The sequence below is a fragment of the Apodemus sylvaticus genome, chromosome 1, assembly GCF_947179515.1.
Source record: "Apodemus sylvaticus chromosome 1, mApoSyl1.1, whole genome shotgun sequence".
Taxonomy (NCBI): Eukaryota; Metazoa; Chordata; class Mammalia; order Rodentia; family Muridae; genus Apodemus; species Apodemus sylvaticus.
The window spans coordinates 133274266-133301105 of NC_067472.1; the positions used below are offsets into that span (position 1 = coordinate 133274266).

The 26840-nt window shown below is 41.3% G+C and overlaps 1 protein-coding gene across 1 annotated transcript in view; it reads left to right on the top strand.

The window, feature by feature from the left end:
- Positions 1–26840, top strand: part of Sv2b (synaptic vesicle glycoprotein 2B) — a 78964-nt gene that overhangs the window by 21492 nt on the left and 30632 nt on the right. Inside the window, exons 2-4 of the mRNA XM_052178380.1 lie at positions 17604–17784; positions 18297–18448; positions 26549–26682. Of these exons, the coding sequence (XP_052034340.1) occupies positions 17604–17784; positions 18297–18448; positions 26549–26682 (467 nt within the window). The remainder of the gene's footprint in view (positions 1–17603; positions 17785–18296; positions 18449–26548; positions 26683–26840) is intronic.

A 26840-nucleotide genomic window follows, 5' to 3' on the forward strand; every position in this document is an offset into this window, starting at 1 on the left:
CCCTAAGACTCTCAACCCCTCCCCTTCCTCCTTCCCCCTGACTCTACATATATCCCTCTCCACCCAACACATTCCCTCCCACCCCTCGGTTTCCCTTTGTTCCGGCCTCTGTTGAGCCTTTACCTGACCAAGGACTATTCCTTCCACTGATACCCAACAAGGCCTTTCTCTGCTACATTTTTGGCTGGAACCATGTGTGCCCCTTTGTTGATGGTTCAGTCCCTGGGAGTCTTGGGGCATCTGGGTGACTGAAATCATTGTTCTTCCCATGGGGCTGCAAACCCCTTCAGCTCCTCTGGACCATCCTCCAGCTCCTCCATTGGAGACCCCATGCCCAGTCCAATAGTTGGTTGTTAGCATCTGCCTCTGTATTTGTAAGGCTCTGGCAGGGCCCCTCTGGAGACAACCATGGTATGCTCCTTTTGGTATACACTTCTTGTCATCCATAGTAGTGTCAGGGTTTGTTGACTGTTTATAGGATGAATTCCCTGGTAGGACAGTCTCTGGGTTACCTTTACTTCAGTCACTGCTCCACACATTGTCTCCCTTATTGTTCCTATGACTATTTTGCTCCCTTTCTTAGAGGAACCAAAGCACCCTCACTTAAGTCCTCCTTCTTCTTGAGCTTGGTAAATTGTAACTTGTATATTTTGAGCTTTTGGGCTAATATCCGCTTATTATTGAATGCTTACCATGTGTGTTCTTTTGTGATTGGGTTGCCTTGCTCAGGATGACACTTTATAGTTCTATCCATTTGCCTAAGAATTTCATGAATTCATTGTTTTTTAATAGCTGAATAGTACTCCATTGTGTATATATAACAACATAACTGTATCCATTCCTCTGTTGAAGAACATCTGGGTTCTTTTCATCTTCTGGCTATTATAAATAAAGTATCTATGAACATAGTGGAGCATGTGTCCTTATTACATGTAGGAGCATTTTCTGGGTATATGTCCAGGAGTGATATAGCTGGGTTTGCTGGTAGTACTATGTCTAATTTTCTGAGGAATCACAAAACTGATTTCCAGAGTGGCTTTTATCAATTTTCAATCCCACCAACAATGGAGAAGTGTTCCTTTTTCCCCACATCCTCTCCAGCAACTGCTGTCCCCTGAGTTTTTCATCTTAGCCATTTTGACTGGTGTAGAATCTCAGTATTGTTTTGATTTGCATTTCCCTGATAACTAAGGATGCTGAACATTTCTTTAGGTGCTTTAGAGCCATTTGAGTTTCCTCAGTTGAGAATTCCCTGTTTAGCTCTGTACCCCATTTTTAATAGTGTTATTTGACTCTCTGGAGACTAACTTCGTGAGTTCTTTGTATACATTAGATATTAACCCTCTATAGGATGTAGCAACCCTTACTTTCTTATTCATAAACAAGTCTAAATAACTTGAAAAATCCCACAGTCTTTACAAATTCTTACATATTAAGATTTAAATCCCTTAAAATATACAATTTCTTTTGAAAACATCTTTCTACAATTCAAAGTCTCTTAACTGTGGGTTCTATTAAAATACTTTCTTCCTTCAAGAGGGAAAAATATTGGGATACAGTCACAATCAAAATCAAAATCAAACTGTCAAATGTCTGGAATCCATTCACAGTCTTCTGGGATCCGCAAGGGCTTGGGTCACTCCTCCAGCTCTGCCCTTTGTAGCACACACCTTGTCTTCTAGGCTCCAGCTGCCTGTACTCCACTGATGCTGCTCTTCTTGGTGATCATCTCACGGTACTGGCATCTCTCATACATTGCTGTCTTCTACTGCAACTAGGCCTCACCAATAGCCTCTCATAGGTTCCCCTCCTGGTGCCAAGCCTCAACTCCTTTGCCTGACCCCTACAGTCATTGATCATCAGTTGCAACTGGGGTTGCACTTTACCAATGACCTTCCATGGCCTTTCACAGTGCCGAGCCTCAGCTGCTTTTCATGACCCCTCATGCCTTCAAAATCAGTACCACCTGGGTGACTCTTACACATTACCAAATCCACGTGTAGCACAAGATACAGCATCATTGAGGTGAAATCTCCTGGGAAGTGTTTTCTGAGAGCATAAAGAAACTCTTCCAGAGATAGCCAAGGTTGTACCTTAAGCCAATCCTCAGCTGCTTTTCATGACCCCTTCATGCCTGAAAAGATATTTGTGGGTAAACATTGAGGAAACTCCAGGCAGCTAGGGTGAGGGTCTTAAACCCATGCCCACAGTGACACACTTACTCCAACAAGGCCACAACACCAGATAATGCCACTTCCTGGCCCTAGCATATACAAACCATCACATGGCCAATAATGAGAATCTCTGCACACAGCATCAATTTCCTCCTTTGTCTTCCTTTCTTGTATCCTCCAGTGCTGATTATATTGGCTTCACCATCAATCTGTCTTTGCATCCTACAGCTGAATGTGGCTGGTGGGAATCATGCTCAGTTGGGTGCTGGCCCCACTAAACTCCTGATCTAGGACATTCAAAAGCTCTTTGTGCCACCAGCCATTGTCTTTTATTTCCTTTTCCTCTGGTGAAAATTGTGTTTCTTATCTACCCTTCTCCACTCTTGGGGACCTCAAGCCCATGCCCATTCTCTGGCTTATGAACTCACTTCCTCTTTTCTTAAGGATAACAGAAGCAACCAGAAGGGAACATCCACAACTCCTGGTTCCATAGCTCTGTGCTGCCACTGTCCCCATGTGAGTCTGGGGATAGAAGCTAGTCATTTGCATGTCAGGTCTCATCACCTCCCATCTCCCTGGGACATCACTTTTAAAATTCTCACTTCTGTCCCATCAATATTTTTTTTTCCTTTCTATGGATTTTTTTCCTATTAGCACCCAGGGTGCTGGAGTTTCCTCAATGTTTACCCACAAATACCTTTTCAAGTCTCTGTTTTTGATAAAACCCATGGAATCCAATCCTCTCTTCCTATTCTCCCTTGAACCCATTCATGCAGGTTTCAATCCCAATCCACTTCAGAAGCTTGTTCTTGTCTATGTCACCAGTGGGTCCTATGCGTTGACCTTTGTCCTCAACATCCTGACCAGGTCACAGCAACTGCTGCCAGTACTGTTCCTTTCTGCACAGCACACTGCAGTCAATAGACCTCTCAACTGTCATTCTCTCCCATTTCTGTTTCTTCCCATTGTCTGTCCCTTGTCACATTCTTTCCTGAGGTCCTTTTCATCCTTCTGGCCTTTAAACACTGGGATATCTAGTGCTCAGTCCCCTGCTTTCTCCCATGCCCCTTGAGCACAACTCAGTCCCTACTTTAATACCACCCTTGGACTGATGTTACTCTTGATGCATCTCTGGAACCCAGCCACTTCATCCCACCTCTTCTGCTGCCAGGTTGGCCTATGTTGCCAGTATCACTCACATGGAATATATAACAACAGTCTCCTTACTAGTTGTCATGACTCAGCTTGATAGAAGGAGAAGATAGGGTGGATGGTTACTCAGGGAGGCCTCTCTGAACGTTGGATTGGAGTTTAAGAGGGAACCAACCATGTGCAGAACTTAAAATTAGAGAATAACAGTGTGTGCAAGTGCTAGAGGAGACACTGAGGCAGCAAAGTGCATAGGGCATTCACATCTAGGGGCCGCTCAATATAAATAACGTTAAGAATATTTGTTACTGGTAAGAGTATTTGTTACAAGATTTTTGACCCATGTGTTATATTTTATCTTTAGAAATGTGAGTATTCACTTTATTAACATACTATTAAAGTACAAATCAAATAAGACACATGGGTTCTCAAACAATAGATAAAAATAACTGTTTTGCTAGTACAGTGTTTTAAAAGCAGAATTTTATTTAACAATTCAAACTGTCTTTCTCTTTGAAACTATAATAAGATCTGCCATTCATAATTCTGCAGTCATTTAAGGTTAGGTGGTTGCTACTCCTTTTAGATGAGACTTCTATTTGCCTATCTATCTATCTATCTATCTATCTATCTATCTATCTATCTATCTATCTATCTATCATCTATCACCTGTTATCTATCATCCATATATATATGTATATGTATGTATCTGTCATGTATGTAAGTATGCATATATAACATCTACTTATATATCTGTCCATCTATCTATAATCTCTCTATAATTTATTTTCATACTTATAAAGAACACTTCCTGTATGTATGTATGTATGTATGTATGTATGTATGTATGTATGTACATGCATACAAGTGCCAGAAAAAACAGAAGAAGGTGTTAGATTCCCTGGAGCTGGAGTTATAGGTAATTGCAAACCCTATGACATGGGCTTGCTTAGCAACTGCATTCATGCGCATTGCAAGAGCAGAAGGTACTTTTAGCCACTAAGACAATTCTCCAGCCTCCATCTTCATATGCTTTGTTTTTTCATCTCTGATCACATATTCCTAATCAATGCCTAACTGGCTTCACCCAATTGTGTTATTTATCTTGTTCTGTAAATCTTGGTTTGAAACCTCAAGGTCATGAGGTATAAAATCCATTTGCGTATTTAAAAGGATCCTCATGGCTCATCTAAGTATGTTCATGGAAGATTTCTACTTTAAGTCAATGAATACAGTGGATGAAGAAAAGAAAGCATAAGCAAACATTGAAGACCCAAGAGACATCTGGTCATGGACCTGTCTCCTGTTTAAGCTACTCATATATGTGCAAGACATCTTAACTTTGGAAGCAAACAAGGCAGAAAGTGTCAAAAGGAATTTTCATGTCAAGTCAGTTGCCTAACCAGTTGTGTGTGGTCAAACCAGGTATAATAATCTATTATGCCACCAAAAACCCATCAGTGAACAGTGCTAGAGGTTCCTAGGAGAGTTTCCAACTTTTATATCACAGATGCCCTTATGTTGGCCAAGAGTCAGAGTCAGATGTCTAATTGTTCCCGGAGATAAAGGTCTCTCTTTCCCTGATGTAAAGCAGCTCTACCTGAACACAGGCAATACTGACTGCTGAAGACGAGACATCTGGTTCAGTCGGTAGATAAACATGTGTCTAGGTTCTGGAAGGACTGAAGTGACAGGTCACGAGCTCGATTTCTTCTAGTCTCCAGTCTTGTCACCTTCTGATCATGTGATGTGCCACTTAGTCCTGGTGTCTTTTTCCTTCCATGATCAGATGCTTAGTCAGCCACTCTCAGATGCCACCCTCCTGCCTGGAGACATTCTTGCTGTGTCCCTTCTTTGGATATTGAGCTTCTTTCAAATTCTCCTGGAATTTAAGTTTTCAGAAAGAAGAGGATTTAAAAAAATACTGTTAAAGATTTGATTTGTATTTCATTAGCATTGAAATTTTGCTTCCTCAGGCCTACATTCAGAATTGTGATTTACAGTCTTTAAATTTTGATTTTTTTATTTTGAGATTGCAATATAATTATATCATTTCCTCCTCTTTATTGTCTCCAAACCCTCTCATATACCACTTCATGTTCTCTTTCAAACTCATAGACTGTTTTATCATTACTTATCATTACATATATTCCTAAATATATAAGTATAACCACTTAGAGGAATTTTGACTTGTTTGTCTGCATGTCGTTGTCATGGAATCATTACTTGGGCTTAGAAAATTGCCATTTAGACTTTGGCTCCTTCTCCGGATCTCTTGACATGTCCCTCAGTTTTGCTCTGAGACTGGCCCTGTTGTGAAACTCCTAGACTATTTTTAGATCTCACCAGACACAGGCTTCAGCCCTCTCAGCAAGGACCACAGCAGCCATCCCAACATAACCTTAGGACAAAGGGCTGAGGCATTGCTGTGCATCCCTGGGTTGTGACTTCATCTGAGATGTCCATCCACAGTTCTCAGAATAGCTATTAGAAGAGTCATACATCTATTGCTTAGGTGTCACCTCTCCTAACCTGCCTTACCTACAATTATTCTGCATATATAGTAAGTTCCAAAAGAGAAAATAAGTCTTTTTAAGGTACTTCTAGTGTGGTGTGTGAACAAGGGAGTTACAATTTTCCTGTAGTGTCTCCAGGGAATATGCTTCTTATTTTCCATGCAAGAGAAAATTAAAGATGCTTCCTATGTCCAGGGCTAGGATAAGCCCTGGTTAAAGCCTAACTTAGGGTTTCTGCATTGTATATGTTGTAGATGCTCCTACCATGGCTGACAGTGTGCATCTGCTAACCACAGTCATGGCCAGGGATCTGGAGTCTTGATCTGCTCATAGAATACTGCTCAGTGGGAAGTTTCCCTGAGGTTGGAGATGGGCTATTCATCTTCTAGGATGAGGAATTCTCCAGGTTGCTTTATAGGTTCATTAGCCTTCCATTCATTCTGGCTAAAAGGTGTGTCCTGACACTATGGTATGGAAGCAACGGGCATCTTACTTTCAGATTCTCTGCCTGCAAACCTCTGGCCTTGTTGACCACACTGAGAACTTCAATGTTCCATGAGGCTTAGCTTTGCCTGTTCATGGAGCTGTGTCTTAACTGGAACTGAAGAGCTGGTGATGAGTGAATAGGCTTCTTTCTCAGCAGGGTGACAAGGGTCTTGCCCAGACCTCAGCTGCTCCAGTAGTCTTGTCTTATCACAGGCCATTCCGTAATTTGGGGGCAATGATGGATCTCCTGACTGTATGCTTGGATTTCTACCAGATATTGAAAAAATATCTCCACTCTTCACTTCTTCTTTCTCCTTTTTCTCCTTCTCCTCTTCTTCCTCCTCCTTCTTTTTGATAATATTTGTTAGGGAGGAAAATATTTTAAATTAAATTTAATTTTTTAACGTATTCACTTTACATTCTTCTTACTGCCTCTCTCCCTGGTACCTCCTCTCACAATCCTTCCCTCATGCCCTTGCTTCTTCTCTGAGTGGGTGGGGACCCCTGGGTATACCCCCACACTGACACTTCAAGTCTCTGTGGGGCTAGGCCCTTAGGGAGGAGAATTCTTGACATCAGTTTTCTCATATTATCGACTCTTCCCACCGTTGGGATGGCTAAGTGAGAGTATTGCATATGTCTCTGATGCTTGGTGGGGAGTTCAGTTACCAGTCCCACTGCTCTTCCTTTTTCTCCTCTGTTCTTAAGTAACATATGTGACACTTGGGGAAGTTTCATCTTCCCCAGAATCGGAAAAACACATTTACTTGCTCTTATTGCTCTCAGGAAAGGTCATAAAAAGCTAGTGTAGTGATTCCATGGTAGTTCCCACTAGACAATATGGAAAGCTAAACTCCTTCTCTATGACATATGCAAAGTGTTAACTCATCCAGAAATTTTTGAGGATCCAGATATTGTATAAATAAAGCACCTGTCAAACTTACCCAGCACTTCTTTTTTAAAAAAATTGGTTATTTTATTTATTTACATTTCAAATGTTATTCCCCTTCTTAGTTTTCCTTTCCGCAAACTCCCCTATCCACTCCCCTTCCCCCCTTCTATGAGGATGCTTCCCCACCCACCCACCCACTCCTGCCTCACCACCCTAGAATTCTCCTATGCTGGAACAGAGAGTGTACACAGAGATATATTTTAAGTTCTTTCTTGATTTGAAAGCAAGGTAATATTTTTCTAGGATATTGCTATGTGCATTAGAATGGTCTTTGCCATGTGCATTAGAATGGCCATGTGCATTAGAAAGGTCTTTGCACATTTATCACCATGTTAGTCTGTAAGCCCCAGACCCTAGACCAAGACCAAGAGAATATCTTTCTTTCAGAGAGTACATTTCTTTTTTTAAACAATGACAACGACAACAGAAAACCACTGTCAGGAATTATCTGTTATAAATGGTAGGTGGAATGGAAATAGTTTAGATGACAGGGGTTGATTTTTCTGTGGGACTGTGCTTCTAAAAATCAAATTCAGTCTTGCCTATACTGTGCAGGTCTATCCTAAGTTATTGAGGTACTCTACAGATGAACCCAGGGAGTGCTGAATATTTTTCTCTGCAATGTGTGTACATAGAGTGAAATAAATATTTGCAATGGTGGCAGGGAAAGAGAGTTCAGAATTCTCCTAGGAAAAATTCTCCAGTATAATTAGTACATTTATTTTCTGTTTATTTAGGTAAGAAACAACAGCTAAACATAGCTTCTTCATCCTGGCTTAATTGCTAAATAATATGATCAACCATATAAGGTCCCTTTTTTTTTTCACATCATGCTAATCTAATACAATCTCATTATACATCTCTTTGCCACATTGGCCCCCATGCTTAGAGGAAGTATCCTGTGTGTGGGAAGAAAAATCATGGAGCTAGTATGTGTGAGGGGGGGTTGGTAGATGCCTGCTATCTGGAAAGCAATTTGGACTTTCATGCTGGGAACTACAGACTTTTTGATCCGCTGTAAACCCCATCATTCTGTTCCTTGGGACCTATTCTGAGTGAATAACTAGAAATTCAGCCAAGGACATATGCACTTTTCCTGGATTATTATTTATGAAATGAAAAAAATAAGGGACTCTGGACTTTCCAATGCTGAAGCGATTTTGACCCTATAACTACAGCGTGTAGTATTATATTCACAGACATACTAACGACCTTCCTCTAGTGGCACTAAGCTGGATAGTTTTTTCCTTTATTGTTTATACATTTCGAGGGTACTGTTCATGTTTTCCCATAGCAAATATGAATTATTTTATATTACTTTATTTAACAAATATTAATGGCTTCCTTTTCTTTTTGGCACTACTGTGGATGGAATCGAAGGCCTTGCATGGCACTTTCCCATTAAGTTACAGCCCCAGCCCTGAGCAAATATTAATGGGACACCTACTATGTGCCTACTGTGGGCTAAGTGCATGGTAAACAGTGGAGAACTGTAGCAGAATTGACAGAACTCTTGCAGTAATGGACAGTCAAAAGAGTTTGATCAGCATTGGATACCAGGTTGTCTAATAGCAAATAGAGACACGTTGAATGGAGGAAGAGCTTGTCATTGAAAGACAAACTGGGTGAACATGTTTGTTTGGGGCAGAGGTCAGTAACTATGGCCCAAATCTCTGCAACACATTTCTATATATTTAAAATTAAATAGATATATAATAATTATGCATGTTTATGGGTTATAGTGTGATAATTTGATATATGTATGTGATATAGAATTATTAAATCCAGATAATAGCCTCTCTCTGTCTCTCTCTGTCTCTCTCTGTCTCTCTCTGTCTCTGTCTCTGTCTCTCTCTCTGTCTCTCTCTCTCTCTCTCTGTCTCTCTGTCTCTCTGTCTCTCTCTCTCTCTCTCTCTCTCTCTCTCTCTCTCTCTCTCTCTCTTTCTCCTCTAACTCTGTCTCTAAAGCAGGTCTCATTATATAGGATTGGTTGGATTGGAGCTTGCCTTGTAGACTACACTGACCTTGAGCTCAAATCTGCCTACCTCTGCTTACCAGGTGCTGGGATTAAAGACATGCACTGCCATACTCAGCTCTTTTCAGTCTTTATAAAATAAAAAGTAAATCTCTATAAACTATAGCCACCATCCTGTGCTGTAGAACACTAGACCACACCCCTTCTATCTAAGGATGCTTTCACATGAAGTACAAACTTAAAGGGTGGAAAGGAGGAGGAAGAGTCGGTAAAAGCTACTCAGCAAAGCCCCTGAGATGTCTATGAAGCAACAGCATGCATATGAAATACGTACTTTCTGGTCCTTAGCAGAAGAATTTGGTGAGGCAGAGTTTAGAAGATTGGGAGTATCTCCCTAATGAAATAACATTTATAAAGAGATCTTTAAAAATTGAAGAGTTGGTTTGGGGAAAAGGTTTTCCATTGAAGCTCTTTTTTAAAACAGCAGGGAATATTTTAGTCAAAAGAAGCTTTATATTGGAACATGACTCTTTCTCCAGGTCTGGAGGAGGGGAAGTCTACTTAAAGGACAAGCTACTATAAATAAGTACCTTCTGCAACTCTCCAGCCTCCTTTGTGATTCCTCGCATATATGGTTGGCTTGGTTTTAAAATGCCACTATTACACCTTCATTTCCTTGAGCCCTGGATTCCTAAGGCAGAAGCCCACACCCAGATACACTATTAATGACCACAACAGGAACTTAAGGTGGTTGTGCATCTAGGCTGAGCCTCTACTCCTCTTCATATTATCTCTCATTGTCCTAACAGCTCTGCAAGAACACAAACTGGCCAAAGTTTATAAAGAAGTGACATGGTCTGGGCTAACCATGGCCATGTTGCTGGTCACTGTGAACAGGGTAAAGATGTCTCTGACTTTCCACCATGGCTGTTATTGAAGACTGATTTCTTTCCCATACAGGCAGATTCCATGACTTTATTACATTGTCAACAGTTAAAAAGAAGGGCCCTCCTGGTCACGTCCACCACCTCTCGACATTGAAGCTCTACTCTTCAAACAGCAACCACAATTTTTTTTGTTTTTGTTTTTTATTGGATATTTTCTTTATTTACATTTCAAATGTTTTCCACTTTCCAGGTCTCCCCCTCAGAAGCCCCCTATCCTATCCCCCTCCCCTGCCTCTATGAGGGTGCTCCCCTACCCACCCACCCACTCCTGTCTTCCCACCCTGGCGTTCCCCTACACTAGAGCATCAAACACACTCAGGTCCAAGGGCCTTTCCTCCCACTGACGTCCAACAAGGCCATCCTCTTGTACATATGTGGTTGGAGCTATGGATCCCTCCATGTATACTCTTTGGTTGGTGGTCCAGTCCCCAGGAGCTCGGAGGGGATTTCTGGCTTGTTGACACCGTTACTCCCCTCATGGGGCTGCAAACCCCTTCAGCTCCTTCAGTTCCTTCTCCAACTCCTCCATTGGGGACCCTGTGCTCAGTCCAATGGTTGGCTGTGAGCATCCACCTCTGTATTTGTCAGGCTCTGGCCAAGCCTTTCGGGACACACATAATTTTTAATTTCTTTTTAAAAAGTTTCAGTGTGCTTGGGTCGGGAGGAGGACACTTTGCTAATCTCCCGGCAGCCGGTTGAATGGAATTAAGGGATGATAGTTTCCAGCTTTCTAACTGGTCTCTCATCTGCTTCAGGGTAAAGTAATTTTTTGATAACTCCATTGCACTCTAATTTTCCAAATTTATTATCTTAATTTTCCTCAGCTAAAGATGGGTTTTAAATGAGTTTAGTAGTGTGTAGTCATTTCAGAGGCACTGTTAATTTCACATTTCTCTTCCCTTGTAGATAGGGTCATTTTTCTTCTATCCCTCCTCCCCCATTCTCAAAGGCAGCATGTGTGAGGCTCTTCTTGCTCTTCCTGATGCCGTCATTACTTGGACAGGGAGGTTTGCTGGTGAAAGCCCCTGCCTTGGTGCCAGGAAGCCAAAGATGCAGTGATCACAGACCCTTAGCCGCATCAAGGTTCTGGGAAAGTCATGAGCTTTGAGGGAGTAAACTACTTTATTCGATAAAATCGAGGGTGGGGTAAGTGGGATTCAATATCTAAGTTCTAAGTTTTTTGGATCCTGGTAAGTCAGGATCAGTCAAGGAATAGCAAGGACACCAACATAATACCAGTTATCTGAAAAGAGAGACTTTGGTGTAAAAGATCACTAATTGGATAAGTGGAATGCTTTTGCTTAAGTGGTAAAAGTAGGGTATAGCTAGAACCTCTAGGACTGTACACATTGAGGAAAGGTCCTGGAATTATTATAACTAAGTAGAAGAGAGAAGGGATATCCTGGAGATGCATGTAAGAAGTGGGGTCCCTGGCTGGCTCACCCTGGTCTGAGAGAAGAAGATGGGGGCACAATGAGTTTCCTCTATTGGATCTAGCTGCTACCATAGAAGGAATTGCTGCTGTCAGGATGGTGTTGATGAAGCCACCATTAACAGGATGGAATAAAGAGGATCTTCACTTCTTATCATTTCCTATGGGAAGACCTTAGAAGCAGCATCAAGTATGGTCCAGAATAGCTTTGGATTGGGAGACAATAGCTTGATACCTGGTGTAGTAGCTTTTTTCTGCTGGGATAGCAAATAAGTAACCTGGAAGTCACTTTTGTTAGAAACAGGTCTCGTGTGTCCCTCAGTATTTTAATTAGACATCTGTGTTTAGGCTTTTGTCTGTCTGTCTTTCTATCTATCTGTCTGTCCGCCTTCCCCCTGCCCCCTGCCCATCAATCATACATCATCCATCCATCCATCCATCCACCCACCCAACCACCCATCCATCCATCATCTATCTATCTATCTATCTATCTATCTATCTATCTATCTATCTATCTATCTATCTATCTATTCATGTGCGTATGTTGTGCCATGGTATAGATGTGGAAATCAGAGGCCAACTTTGGGAATTCAGTTCTCTCCTTGAATTTATGTCATCACACTCAGCAGCAAGCACCTTTTCCTGATAATCCATTTTGTAAGGCTTGTTTTTAACCTGAAGATCTTCTTTCTAAGTGAGAAGTGTACAGCACCTCATCTTTAGTGATTTCTCTTTTTAAAAAGTATAGGAAGATGGCTTGGAATTGAGCAACCATTTTATGAATGAGATGGCTAAGATCACCACAAGGCAAGAGCTTTTGACTAAAATCATATATTAGGTGAATAACATCCCTGGGTTTTGAGGTCAGTGTCCTCGATGTGCTAAAAGGAAGTCAATCCTTTTGCTATTCAAGGTCTTGCTTCAGGGCCAGCAGGGCTAGTCACCTAAGAGTATATTAGAGATACAGAAACTCAGGGTCCCCCTTTTATCACATACAAAGACACAGAGCTTATGATTTGTCTTACACCTTAGTCTCATCCCTTATCAGGTACCTCTGCCTTAATTATACTCCGCTTACTTAATTATACTTTCGACCACATGCCAGTACTCCTAACTATATATCACACTTTCTTTTTTGCTTTCCTGGATCTGCACATGTCACTGGTCACTGTCTTGTGTATGTATGATGTGTGTAGATATATAGATGTGTAGATGTGGGTGCATTCAGATATGTGAGTGCAGGCATGTGTATACAGGCATATGCGTGGCATACTATGTATGAGTGAAGGTTAGAAGACTCACTGGGATTCCACATTGTTTGAGACAAGGTTGTTTTGTTTCATTACCATGGCAGGCTAGCTGGCCTGTGAGCTTCTGAGATCCCCCTGCTTGTCCTCCATCTAGGATTATAAACATGTGCGTTTATGTGAGTTTTGGGTATATGAACTCAGATACATAACACTTGTATGAAAAACAGTTGATTCTGGAGCCATTTTCCAAGCCCTAGGCACAGACCTTAATGTCTACTTCAAGAGGAGCAGAATATATATTTCTTGGAAGCCTTCCCACACTGAGATTCCTTGTCTGTGTTTTAACACATGACATATACATTTTCCAGAATTTGTCACTTGGTGATGATCATATATTTTATTGTTTATCTCCTTGAGATAAAGGGACCATTCCCTACTTAGCAGATTGTCCTGGAGATGAGTAATGAAGAATAATGAACTAATATAGAGATAAGAAATCTAGCTAATATGTGTCTACAAGGGGGCACTAAAGTGGAATCGGTGTAGACTCATTTTTTTTCAAAGATAGAAAAAAACTGATAAACTTTTTAGCTGACCTAAGGAAATACAGAGCAGACTCAAAATCAGAAATGGAAGATGGGACATTGTAACTAATGCCACAGACATATAAAAGATAATAACAGACTGTTGTGAACAAGTGGTTGTCAACAGATTAGATGAAGAAGAATAGATTAACCCATAGAAACATACTGCTAAGACCAAATCACAAGAAACAGGAAGTCAGAAGAGACTAAAATTTAGCAGAGATTGAGTCAGTAATCAAGCACTTGTCAACACCACAAAACCTAAGACTTGAGGTCTTCTCTGGTGAACCCTACCAAACACCTGAAGAATAATTAATGGCAAATTTCCTTAAACTCTCCCCCCCCCGCCCTTCCCCAATTTTAAGCATCTACAAACTCACTTTAATAAAGCCAACGTCACTGTGATACCAAAACCATGTTACTAAGTAATCCCCCAACCCCCTGCAAAGACCACCACACAGACACTCTCAAAGCCAAAGAAGAACTTTACTATCCCTGAAGAACCATGAGACTGATATCCTCAACGATGTATTATCAAATCATTAGCAAATCAAATATGAATCCAAATGTGGAAGATCATATAACATGATCATGTTATGCAAACACAGTTCAATATATATATATATATGTGTCTTAATTAGGGTTTCTATGGCTATGATGACCAAAAGCAACTTGAAGATGAAATAGTTTATTTTGCTTATGCTTCCACAGCCAAAGTCATCACTGAAGAAAGTTAGGACTGGAGCTCACCTAGGGCAGGAACCTGGAGGCAGGAGCTGATACAGAGCCCATGGAGGGGTAGTGATTACCAGCTTGATCCCCATGGCTTGCTCAGCCTGCTTTCTTTCTTTTTTAATTGAATATTTTCTTTATTTACATTTCAAATGTTATCCCTTTTCCCTGTTCCAGCCTCCTGGAAGCCCTCTATCCCATCTTCCCCCACCATGCTTCTATGAGGGTGTCCCTCCACCCACCCCACTCCCACCTCCCTGCCTTGTCCAATTTTCTGAGGAACCACCAGACTTATTTCCAGAGTGCTTGTATCAACTTGCAATCCCACCAGCAATGAAGGAGTGTTCCTCTTTCTCCACATCCTCTCCAGCATCTCTTGTCACCTGAGTTTTTGATCTTAGCCATTCTGGCTGGTGTGAGGTGGAATCTCGGGGTTGTTTCGATTTGCATTTCTCTTATGACTAAGGATGTTGAACATTTTTTAGGTGTTTCTCAGCCATTCGAGTTTCCTCACTTGAGAATTCTCTGTTTAGCTCTGTTCCCCATTTTTGTTAGGGTTCTTTGGTTCTTTGGAGTCTAACTACTTGAGTTCTTTGTATATATTGAATATTAACCCTCTATTGGATGTGGGATTGGTAAAGATCTTTTCCCAATCTGTTGGCTGTGGTTTCATCCTCTTGACAGTATCCTTTGCCTTACAGAAGCTTTGCAATTTTATGAGGTCCCATTTGCCTATTCTTGATCTTAGAGCATAAGTCATTGGTGTTCTGTTCAGGAAAATTTCCCCTGTGCCCACGTGTTCAAGGCTCTTCCCCTGCTTTCTCCTCTATAAGCTTCAGTATAACTGTTTTTATACAGAGGTCCTTGATCCACTTGGAACTGATCTTTGTACACGGAAGTAAGAATGGGTTGATTTGCGTTTTTCTACGTGCTGATGGCCAGTTGAGCCAGCACCATTTGTTAAAAATGCTGTCTTTTTTCCACTGGATGGTTTTAGCTCCTTTGTCAAATATCAAGTGCCATGGTTTTAAAAAATTATATTTTTATTTATTCCCTGAAATGTTCGTACATCTCTACAATGTATTTTGATCGCACACATCCTTTACTGCTTTTCTCCTGTGTCTATTGTGCTACCCACACAGTATACTTCACAGCTCTGTGTCTTCTTTCATGTTTACATCATCAACAATGACCCTCTAGGTTCAGCTTTCATTTGGACATGAGTGCGGGCCACCCACTGCGACAGGGACAACTAGCTTAGATGGGTGAGCCATCAAGTAACATGTTCAAGGTCAAACAGGGAGTTGGGCCCTTATTTTAAGTGCTTGTCTGGGTTTAAGAGGGTAGGGTTGGTAGGGGCAGGTGAGCTCAGGGTACTTGTTCTAAGTTGCACCATTTCTGGAGATTCTGGCTGCTCTTCAGCAACTTGCTTAGGACATGCCGTCAATTGCTGCGATGTCAGGAAAAAGAACGCTTCAGCAGGAGACTTTGCGAGGCAAATGGGCATCAGGAACCAGAGGAAGAATGGGAGCAGTGGTTGCGCTTGCTGTGTGTCAGCCTGCTTTCTTAAAGAGACAAGGACCACTAGCCCAGAGTGGCACCATCCACAATGATCTAGATCTTCCCACATCAATCAGTAATTAATGAAGTACTGCATAGGTTTGTGAGCTTACAGTCCAATCTTATGGAGGCACATTCTCAACTGGGACTTCCTTCTTTCAGATGACTATAGCTTGTGTTAAGCTGGCATAAAACTATCCAGCACAATGACTGAAAACTTACAGCAAATCAGGGGGAACAAGGAATGTACTCCACCATGGTAATGATTGTGAGTGACAAGCCCACTAGTATTGTGCTTAATAGTAAAACCTTTTCTAGTGAGATCAGGGACAAGGGTAGGATGGTTCTTTGTTTGCACTAAGTTTTGGAATATCCAATCAGAGCATTCAGGGAAGAAAATGAAATGAAAGCCATCTAAATTAGGAAGAAGCGAAAGTGTCTGTTTGCAGACGGTAGGACCCTATAGCCCAAACCCCATACATACAATAAAAACAACATGTTAGTACTAATAAACAAATTTATCTAAGTTGTAGCATGGGGAATACACATGCAAAAATAAGTAGCATTTCTATATGTGAGAAATGAGCTGAGAAAAAGAAATTAAAACCAGTGCCATTTACAATAGTATCAACAAACACTTCAGAATATGTTTAAGCAAGGAAATAAAAGAGGTATACACTAAGAACTATAAAACCACTAAAGATGAACATCGAAGAACATACAAATAAATGGGAAGATATTGCCCATAGATTGGAAGAAATGATACTGTTAAGTACTCATAGTAAAATGACCCATCATGCAATCCTTACCAAATTCCAATGACATTTTTCTCAGTGTTAGAAAAAAAATGTAAAACCTGTATGGAACACAAGACACTGGCTAACCAAAGAAATCTCAAGATAAAATAACAAAGTTGATGTTACCACATTGCCTAACTTCATATATGCTTCAAAACTATAAAGATCAAGACAGATTTGTACTGGCACACAAATTAAAAAGCAACAAAACAGAATCCTGACCTAGAAATAAAACCACAAATTTATGGTGATTGTTTTTTGAATATACATATACATATATATTTAAAGTTATTTAATGTCTGTGGGTGTTTTGCTAGTACATATGTCTAGCACGTATGGTGGTACACCATGAGTATGTCTGGTGCCTGAGACAGCCAGAAGAGGGTATTGGGTTCTCTGCAACTGGAGTTACAGATGGATGTGAGATGCTCTGTGGGTTCTGGGAATTCCACCCAGGTCCTCTGAAGAGCAGCCAGTGCTTTTATGTATGCATGGAGATGTCTCTCCAGCTTCATGGTGGATTTGTCTTTGAGAAAGATGCCAATAAAATATAATTTGGGAAGGAAAGTGTGGAGAACACTGCATACCCACATGCAGAGGAGTGAAGTTGGACTCACAGTTTCCCACACAGTCTATGCTGAAGATTCTCACTTTGAATATTAAATCTCACATGAGGGCCTTTAAAGTACACTTTACTTTTTTAAATGAAAAATTACAGCATTTAATGTATGGATTGTGAGACAAAAATCACCTCACAATGGGGTGATAATTCTCATTTTAGTTTATCTGTGTTTATGTGTCTGTTTGTAAAGCTGGTGAGCTTATTATTTTGTTGCAACAGCATATACAGAAAATCACCTGTAGATAGTTTCTGATTTGCGATGGGGAGACTGTTCCATCACCCATTTTAATGTGGTTGACATGAGATTTTTAGGATGGGGAAAGTTAGCATTGGAGACCAATGCTCATGGATCTTGGGTTATTTCACTACAAAGGAGGAGAAGGAGGAGGTAATGAATTCTCTCTAATGTCTTGTCTTCTCTATTTAGGGCTGATAGTCTACCTAGGAATGATGGCAGGAGCCTTCATCCTGGGGGGCCTGGCTGATAAACTGGGGAGGAAGAAGGCCCTCAGCATGTCACTGGCCATCAATGCCTCCTTCGCCTCCCTCTCCTCCTTCGTGCAGGGATATGGAGCCTTCCTTTTCTGCAGACTCATCTCAGGCATAGGGTATGTACTGCCTCTCTCCATGAGTCTCTCACCTCCGCCCCTAGGTCCATGTGATACCTCATGGAGCACTTGGATTGAATGTTGTTGTTTGACTTTAAAGATACTTTATTAAAGTTAAGGGCAGACAAAGATGGCTCAGTGGGTAGAAGTGTTTTCTACCTACCTTGACAGCCTGAGTTCAGTACCCAGGATGTGCAGGGTGGGAGTGGAGAACTAACTTCTACAAGTAGTCATCTAATGCCTATAGACTATACTATGTCTTGAGTGTATGTGCACACATGATAACAAACAAACAAGCAAACAAAGAAACAAACAAATGCAATGACTTTTTAAAAGCCAAAACAACCCGAGATTGCTTTCCAAATGTAGGGGAAGCCTCACTGATGGTCTATTTAATTAATGAGGGTTTCATCCCCGAGCCCAAAGATACAATAGAAGGCAATTTGCTTTCTGCTATGACATTTTAAAATTTATCACTTGGTGATCTCTTTCTGTTTGGTTTTTCTCTTCAGGATTGGGGGCTCTCTGCCAATTGTTTTTGCCTACTTTTCTGAGTTCTTATCACGGGAGAAACGCGGTGAGCATCTCAGCTGGCTGGGCATCTTCTGGATGACTGGGGGTATCTATGCATCTGCCATGGCCTGGAGCATCATTCCACACTATGGTGAGCTGCAGACTTAAGAGAGGTCCAGGTTCTCTGTTTCTATGACAACCACATCAAATAAATACCTGCTCTCAACCTCATTTCCTATCTTGTACATAGTTGCTCTATGTGACTTAAAAAAAGAATTTATAATGTTACCGACAAATTGTTAATTTAGAAATAATGTCATCTCTTCCCTTCTCTTTTTAAAACTATTTCTCCTCCTCCACTCACTCCTTTCCCTCTCTTTAACTTTTCTTTTCCCTATGTCTCGGTATATGTTCTCATGTAAGTACTTGTGAAGGACAACCTGCAAGGTTCAGTTCTCTACTCACACAGCCTTCATTTCTTCCAGCACTCTTCACTTCCATGAGTGGGGCGTTGGGAGGCCTGTTTTATAGGTGGAAAATGTAACAAAAATCATGAGATGTGCCTGGCTTACCCTAGGCTATGCATCAGAGATGGGGCAGGAATGGATACCCAGTATTCCTCCGGGTGTAGCTCACTTCTTGCACACATTACATTTTCTTTCTATTTTTACATTTCAAGTTAGAATACAAAACAATGGATTTCATGGTGGCATCTTCAGTCTTATGTGTCATTACAGTTTGTTCTTATTAATTGTCTTCCTCTTGGCCCTCTTCGTCCTGTTGGCTTATTCCCTTCTCCTAGTTAATGAAACCACCCCAATTCCTTACCACCTGTACTTCAATGGTCTTTATAGCTCTTTCTAAGGATTACTTTGACTCTTTACACCAAAGGGTTGTTTTGCTTTGTTCTCTCTTCCTCTCTTCTTTCTGACTGTCTCTGTCTCTGTCTCTGTCTCTGTCTCTCTCTGTCTCTGTCTCTCTCTCTCTCTCTCTCTCTCTCTCTGTGTGTGTGTGTGTGTGTGTGTGTGTGTATGTGTGTGTGTGTGTGTGTGTGTGTGTGTGTGTGTGTGTGTGTGTGTGTGTTGTGATTTCCTATTAATTTTAGAACTTTTTTTTAGTTCTGGGGAGGATATAATTAGGATTTTAATTGCAACTTCACCGAATCTGTAGATTTTTGGTAACCTGGCCATTTTAATGATATGAATTGCACTAATCAATCCATGGACACCAAAGTCTTTTCTATCTAATATTTTCTTCAATCTATGCTTTCCTACATCAGAGACCCTTTACTTCTTTTGCCAAGTTTATTGATAAGTATTTTTGAAGCTATTGTGAATGGGTTTAAAAAGTTTCTTTGTAAATTTTTTATTAGTATGTGACAGCATTGGTGATTGTTATATGTTGACCTTTGTATCCTGACACTATACTAAAATACACCACTTTCATACCTGATGTCATTCTTGGCGGTCCACAGAAGGGAAGCAATCCATGATCATTTATCAATGACAATTTTATTATCCCCAATAGGTAAATGCTGTGATCTCTGCAGAAAGACTTGGCAACATCAACTTTATTCTCAGTGTTGTTGAGAGTTAAGCAGAAGAAATAGCAGTTTTGAATTTTTGATGTCTTTTGAGTATTCTGGTAATGTCATGAGCATCCTTCAAAAGCATTTATTCATTTCACAAAATGCTGATTGATAAGTCTATGCTCTTTAGTGTTCTAAAATCCTGAATGCCACTAGGAGTATTATGTGCCATTTTCTTGTTTTAAATCTGACTGCATTGTGTGTTTGCTGAACTCAGGGAGGCTGATGGGCACCTTTGTAAGAAACAGTCACAGTGGCGATGATGCAGTCTTAGTTGGGGTAGTATTGGGTGAATTTCTGTGATAAACTGATAGATCCAGACACTTTAATGGTTTAGAAGTTTTTAGAAGAAACAATTCAGTTTCTTTCTCCTGTAAAGTCAGGTTGATTTTTCTAGTTTGCAGATGGCTCTGCTCCATCAGCAACTCTGGGACTCACATCATGTATTTGGGCCATCTTTAAGAGATTCCCTGTAGCATGTTATGGTTTCAATGGTAAATGTTCCTCACAGGCTCATATAGTTTGAACAATTGGTCTCCAGCCAGTAGTGCTGTTTAGTAAGGTTGTGAATCTTTTGGACATGGGGTCCAGCTGGTATATAGAGGTCCATGGAGTAGATGAGGAGGTTATGGCCCTAACTCTGGCTTGAGGCCTGTGCTTCCCAGCTGCCTATATGACCAGCCATATATGACAGCTGTGGACTGTCTCTACTATGCCTTCTCTACCAGGTACTGTGGGTTCTGAACTGTGAGTCAGAATAAAACTGTTCTCCCTTGCTTCTGTTAGGTGTTCTGCCACAGGGAGGTGAAAACTGGCTTTTCCTTGTCTTTCACTTGAGAAAGAGCATGGACAGTTCTGAGCAGGTTTTTAAATTTTGTTTTGTTGTTTGCTTGTTTGCTTGTTTTCCAGCCAGGGGTTCTCTGTGTAGTGCCGGCTGTCCTAGAACTCTCTTTGTAGACCAAGCTGGCCTGGAATTCACAGACCTCTGCCTGCATCTGCCTCCAGAGTGCTGGGATTAAAAACATGCACAACCATGCCTGACTCTATGCAGGATTTTTAAGGGCAGGAAATGGAGCTTATGATCTCCACTCACATTTATTTGTCCACATTTCTGTATCAGAGCAAATGCTACTGCAATGAATGCTGGGAAACACAGGCCAGCGGGGAGTCTGGAAAATAGAAGAAAGGGTTTGGGACCATCAGGTAGTTGTGGTCATTTTTAATACGTGAGAACCAACTAGATTTTATATCATTAGAAACACAGAAAGTTATGCATAGGTCTAGGGAAGAAAAGAGTTTCCTGGCTATTTTGTCAGTAGGCAATTTTTAAACTTACTATAGATATCAAATTACATATGCTTAATAGAAGGCCATTCTATCCTTCACCAGATGCACATTTTAATTTTTACCTACTTGAGTGTATGGTTCTGAGAAATAAAATTTTATTTATTTGTTTGCTTATTTGCTTATTTATCTTTTTCCTCCAGACAACATTTATTCTTTAAAACTCTATTAATTAGCCTATTTATTCAGTTTACACCCTGATCCCAGCCTCCCTCTCCTCCCAGTTCCCCCTCACACAACTCCCCTCTCCCCTCCCCTTCTCCTCTGAGAAGGGGGATTGTCCCCCTGGGTACCAACCCTTCCTGACATATCAAGTCACTGCAGGACTAGGCACATCCTCACCCACTGATACCAGACAAGGAGGCCCAGTTAGGGGAGCAGGATTCACAGGCTGAATGCCACCATTCTTTATATAAGACGACTTCCTCTGCTAACCGGTCTAAATTTGTTAGCACTATAAAACTACTTCCACATTTACATGAACTTACTGAAAAACACTTTTTGTTGAGTGGATAAAAATAAATATTAATTCTGAATAAGTCTGAGTAAATTAGTGCTTTTGTGCAGTATGGGGACAAGGTACCCCATCTTTACAAGCATACTTTTATCACTTACAAAACAGGAAAAAGAAGTGAAAAGAATTCACCTTAGATTCCTTGCCAATACAGTGATTCCCAGGATGCAAACCATCTTGAGAATATTTTCTAGGTGATCTTAGTGATGGGGCTAGCTTTCCTCCTGGAAGCAGTAGGCATCCTACTGTATCTGTTTACAGAGCGCAGGTACCAAGGAAGCATGTCTTCAACCGAGACAGCAAGCAGCGAGGCCATGACTTCTCTGGTTGGCTCAGCCTAAAACAACTTCTCACCTTAACCAGTCACCAATTACTTGGAAGATTCAGGTTCTGGCTGGGTTAGAAAGCACTTCTTTCCTCACTCATGGAAGTGAGTGCAGGGGTGGGGTAGGGGTAGGGTCAGTATGATCCATGTTATGTGTCTGCAACAGAATGGGTGGCAAAGGGAAGGAAAGGTAGGGATGGATGCTGTGAGAGGAGAGAAGAGTCGCAGTGGTCATCACCACCTGCATTAATTTATAAACCTTACCCCCCCCACACACACACACGTACGCTCACATCTTCATGCATAGTTTCTGTTTTGGCTTTGTTTTTAAAGACAAGATTTCATGTTGTGGCCCTGGTTGGCCTTGAACTTGCAGCAGTCCTCCTACTTCTGTGATAACTGCTGGGATTACAGACATGCACTAAATAGTCAGGAGCAAATGAGACCAAATGAAAAGTCATGTGGAGGAGGGACCCCTGGGTTTCTGTCTGGTCACTGCTGGCTGACAGTAGTGCTTGTGGCTAAATATTTTACTCCTAATGGATAGGAACCTTCTTTATTTTTATGCCTGTATGAAATCTGTGACTTTTACACTCTAATTTAGAAGTAGAGGTTTAATCAAAGTGGTCATTAGCTTGGAGGAAAACTATTCTAGACATGCTTTGGCAGAATCAGAGTACAAAAAGAGCGATTGTTTACTTTAATCATCATTTTACCAGGACCAGATGTTTGGTGCAGAGAAAAGATCTTTGATGGCGTGTCTCAATATGTTTGAGACATGTGTCCTCTAACAAACGGGAAGGGTGACTTTAGGAAGGAGACTGAAGCTTGTATATGTACAGCTTGTATAATCCATTTAGTTGCTTTTGTAAGAAGGTATCATGGGAGTTTTGGCTCTAGAAATTTGGACAACGGATTTACTGAGAAAGGAAAGGACAAAACTTGGAATCCTCCTCCTCTTCCTTTTCTTCCTCCTTCTCCTCCTTCTCTTTCTTCTCTTCCTCCTTCTCCTCCTCCTTCTGAGAATTCACTGGGACAGCCCAGCAAACACTAAAAGCAAGTGGGCACACGTTGGAAGAACGGCTCTCATTGCAGTCAGCCCCACCAGATGGTTGTGAAATCCTGACAAGAGAAAAGTAGGGCAAGCGGAAAGATCAGCCAGCAGAGCAATCCATGCCTCTGAATTAATGTTGTTCCAAATATTTGAGGCAGTGCTCCATTTAATTTTATTCAATTTAAGGCCCCAAAGACGTGCCTAATGAATGCAGTAATGCAAATGACTGAAATCACCAGGAAAGCCGCAGAAGCCTGAGGGAATAACGGAGATTAGAGATTTTACTCATATTATCATAAAGAAAATGTCTTTCTTTGCATGATATCTTCTAAATATACCAATGTCAGTCCCTCTTTCCTGGTCATCCATTTGAGTGTGATTCCCTGGGAAGTTTTGATCAACTTGGCTTCTAAGGATGCCAGAACTGTGCAAATAATGCTATGGTTTTATCTTTCTTTGACTAATATTACTCCCAAGAGGAAATAAGGGTTTTTAATTAAAATTAAAATGAATCAAACAACTCCAGTGAGACAGAGATGACCAAGCTATGCGAAAAGAGGGTTGACTGTAATGGAGCACACTGGATGAGGCAGAAGTGCCCTCTCAAGGGGCCACATCTCACCACCTGGACGTTGTCATTGTTGCTCAGTTGTACGTGAAGTAGGAAATGTCTGTAGGCCCAGAAGATGTGGGTTAGACATCAGCTGTGGAAACACAAACTGAAGCATGATGGGAAATCAGAAGTATCAGGATATAAGCTTCCTACCACCTGAGCCAGCCATAAAGTGTTGTTTGTTTTTAACTAAATAACTGGAACTTTTGTATCCAAGTAGTTACTATCTTCTAAATGTTAATAGTGAGTGCATTTATTTCTTAGACTTTACCTATTAAAATACTGATTGGGCTCTTTTCATATAAGCCCTGAAGGATATTATAACTTTAGCCTTTGCTTTTCAAAAGTAACTCATTGATTTTATTCAGCGGCTCTTACACTAAATGCCACAAGCTTACTTCTAAAAGTCTGGAATCCCGTCTTGAAGCATATGAGTCATTATGGGTTTCCAGGAAAGGGCATGTATAGCAAGCTTACAGGGGACCACTATCTGCATTCTGCAGCTGTGAAGACCTAGTGAGATAATGATATGCTCAGGATTTGAACTCTGACCTATTTGACTACAAAAACCCAAGATCTTACCATTGTGTGTGCTCCTTAAAAAGAGGAGAGTTGGGCTATCCATGAGATCCTTAAAAGTTAATGCTTGGGTAAACTAGCACAGCCACTGTGGGAATCACAATAGAGGATGCCCCTGCCAAAGCAACCAAAACAAAATAAAAGTAAGGCTCTCCTACAATTCAGTAATGCCATTCCTAGATGCATATTCAAAGAAATCTAAGCTAAGATAGTGCAGATCTAGGTACTTGACTGTGTTTATCATAGTGTGGTTTGTAGTAGCTAAGGTATGGAATCAACCTGTGTGTCTACCAACAGATAGTGAATAAAGAAAATGTAGTGTAGATATAGAATGAAGACTTGAGGAACAGAATTAAGTCATTTGCAAGAAAGTGGGTGGAGTTGAAAATTATCATAGGTAAAAATAACCCTGGTATTGAAAGACAAATATCAAATGTTTTCTTTCATGTGTACAGCCTAGATTTAACTATGGGTGGTGTGAAAGTAGAAGGGGAATCTGGGAAGACAAAAGGGACTATAGCAAGGGGCGGATACAGGATCATGGAATGTGAACACAGATCACGTGGCATGCTGAGATGAAAATGTCATGACACATCCATCACTTCATGCTATGTATGAGTTTACACTGATAAAGCCTTAAAGTGCTCTCTCACTGTAAGCTCTGAAAAAAGAATTCCATAACATTTTGTACAACAGCAGCTCATAGTGCCTAGTCACATTCCCTTTCAATGGTGGTAAGATTCACTTGAATGGGGAAGGATGTTTGCTTTTGGAAACATACTAAGTCATGTCAGGATCTGTGATGCTTTCCACTGTGAGGACATGAAGCCTGCTTGCTGCAGTCACTTGGAGTTGGTATTGGGGCACTCTATCCCACTGAATGCTCGTGGTGGAGAGAGGAGCACACCCTTTTCACTGTGGCAGTCTTGGGTCTTTCTTCCATTTGGCAGGGGAACACTTACTGAGCAGAAAGAGAAGAGAACGGTACCCTGTGAGAGTGCCTTCTGGGCCAGTGCTTGTGGAGGTCTGGCAGGAGAATATCGTCAGTTAACAGTTTGTTCACTAAAAATTAAATGTCTATACAGGGCTGAGGACGTAGCTCTGTTAGCAGTATTTGTCCAGCATGAACTAGGCCCTGAATCTATCTCCAACACCATATACACTGGGTATGGTGGCGCATGCCTGTAATCCCAGTTTGTGGGAGACAGAGGCAGGAAGATTAGAAGTTTGTGGTTAGGGCTGGAAAGATGGCCCAATGGTTATGAGAATTTATTGCTCTTGTAGATGTCTGGGGCTCTATTCTCAGCACCCACATGCTTGATAACAACCATCCATAGCTCTACTTCCATTGTATCTGATTCTCTCTGATGAGCTCTTATTTTTTCCTTTTTATTGGATATTTTCTTTATTTACATTTCAAATGTTTTTCCCTTTCCTGGTTTCCCTTCCAAAGACTTCCTATCCCATCCCCCTTACCCCTGCTCACCAACCCATCCATTCCCACTTCCCTGCCCTTTCATTCCCCTATATTGGGGCATCGAGCCTTCACAGGACCACTGATGCCCATCAAGGCCATCCTCTGCTGCATATGCAGCCAGACCCATGGGTCCCTCCATGTGTACTCTTTGGTTAGTGGTTTAGTCCCTGGGAGCTCTGGGAGTACTTGTTGGTCAATCATTGTTCTTCTTATGAGCTCTTTATGTGCTAGACATACACATGGTGTACATACATACACATAGCCAAAATACTCGTAAGCATAAAATAAAAATAAATATTTTGGATAGAGATGTTTAAGATGATCCTTGACTAATAAGTTTCAGGCCAAGTTGGGCTATTTATGAGACCCTGGGGAAGCAGAGAGATAAAGACAAAAGTAAGACAGTGATTTCTTCTTCTTTTAGACAAAGTCTCATCATGACTTACAGTTATCCTCCTGTCTTAGACATCTGAATACTGAGATTATAAGCATGCACTCCCATGTTTGACTGAGGATTTTTTTCTATTATACATTTATATAAGGCCCTATAAACCTCAAGCAGGCCCAGAGTTCAGAGTTTGCTAAAATGCAGACCCCCAGACTCGTAACTGAGAAGCTCTGGTGCAAACAGGGACTCGGCATTTTTTCTTCAGTAGCCTCTTCTAAAAGGCTGGCATGTCCTTGAGCTTGAGAGCTGGTTCTTCCATTCTGTCTGCAGTGGGACGGCCTATTCCACACGCTTTCTGTTTCTTTACAGGCTGGGGCTTCAGCATGGGGACCAATTACCACTTCCACAGCTGGAGAGTGTTTGTCATCGTCTGTGTTCTGCCTGCCACTGTGTCCATGGTGGCTCTGAAGTTCATGCCAGAAAGCCCCAGGTTCCTGCTGGAGGTGAGTCCTTACCAGCCACAGGAGTCCTGGCCTAGTTCCCTCAGTCCCCAGCTGTGTGCTATCTCCTCATTGCCTGCTGCCCACTCTCCTTTGTTGATGACTAGGTCTGGCTCCCTTCCTCTTGGTAATGGTGGCAGGTCATGGATTAGAGCTCATGG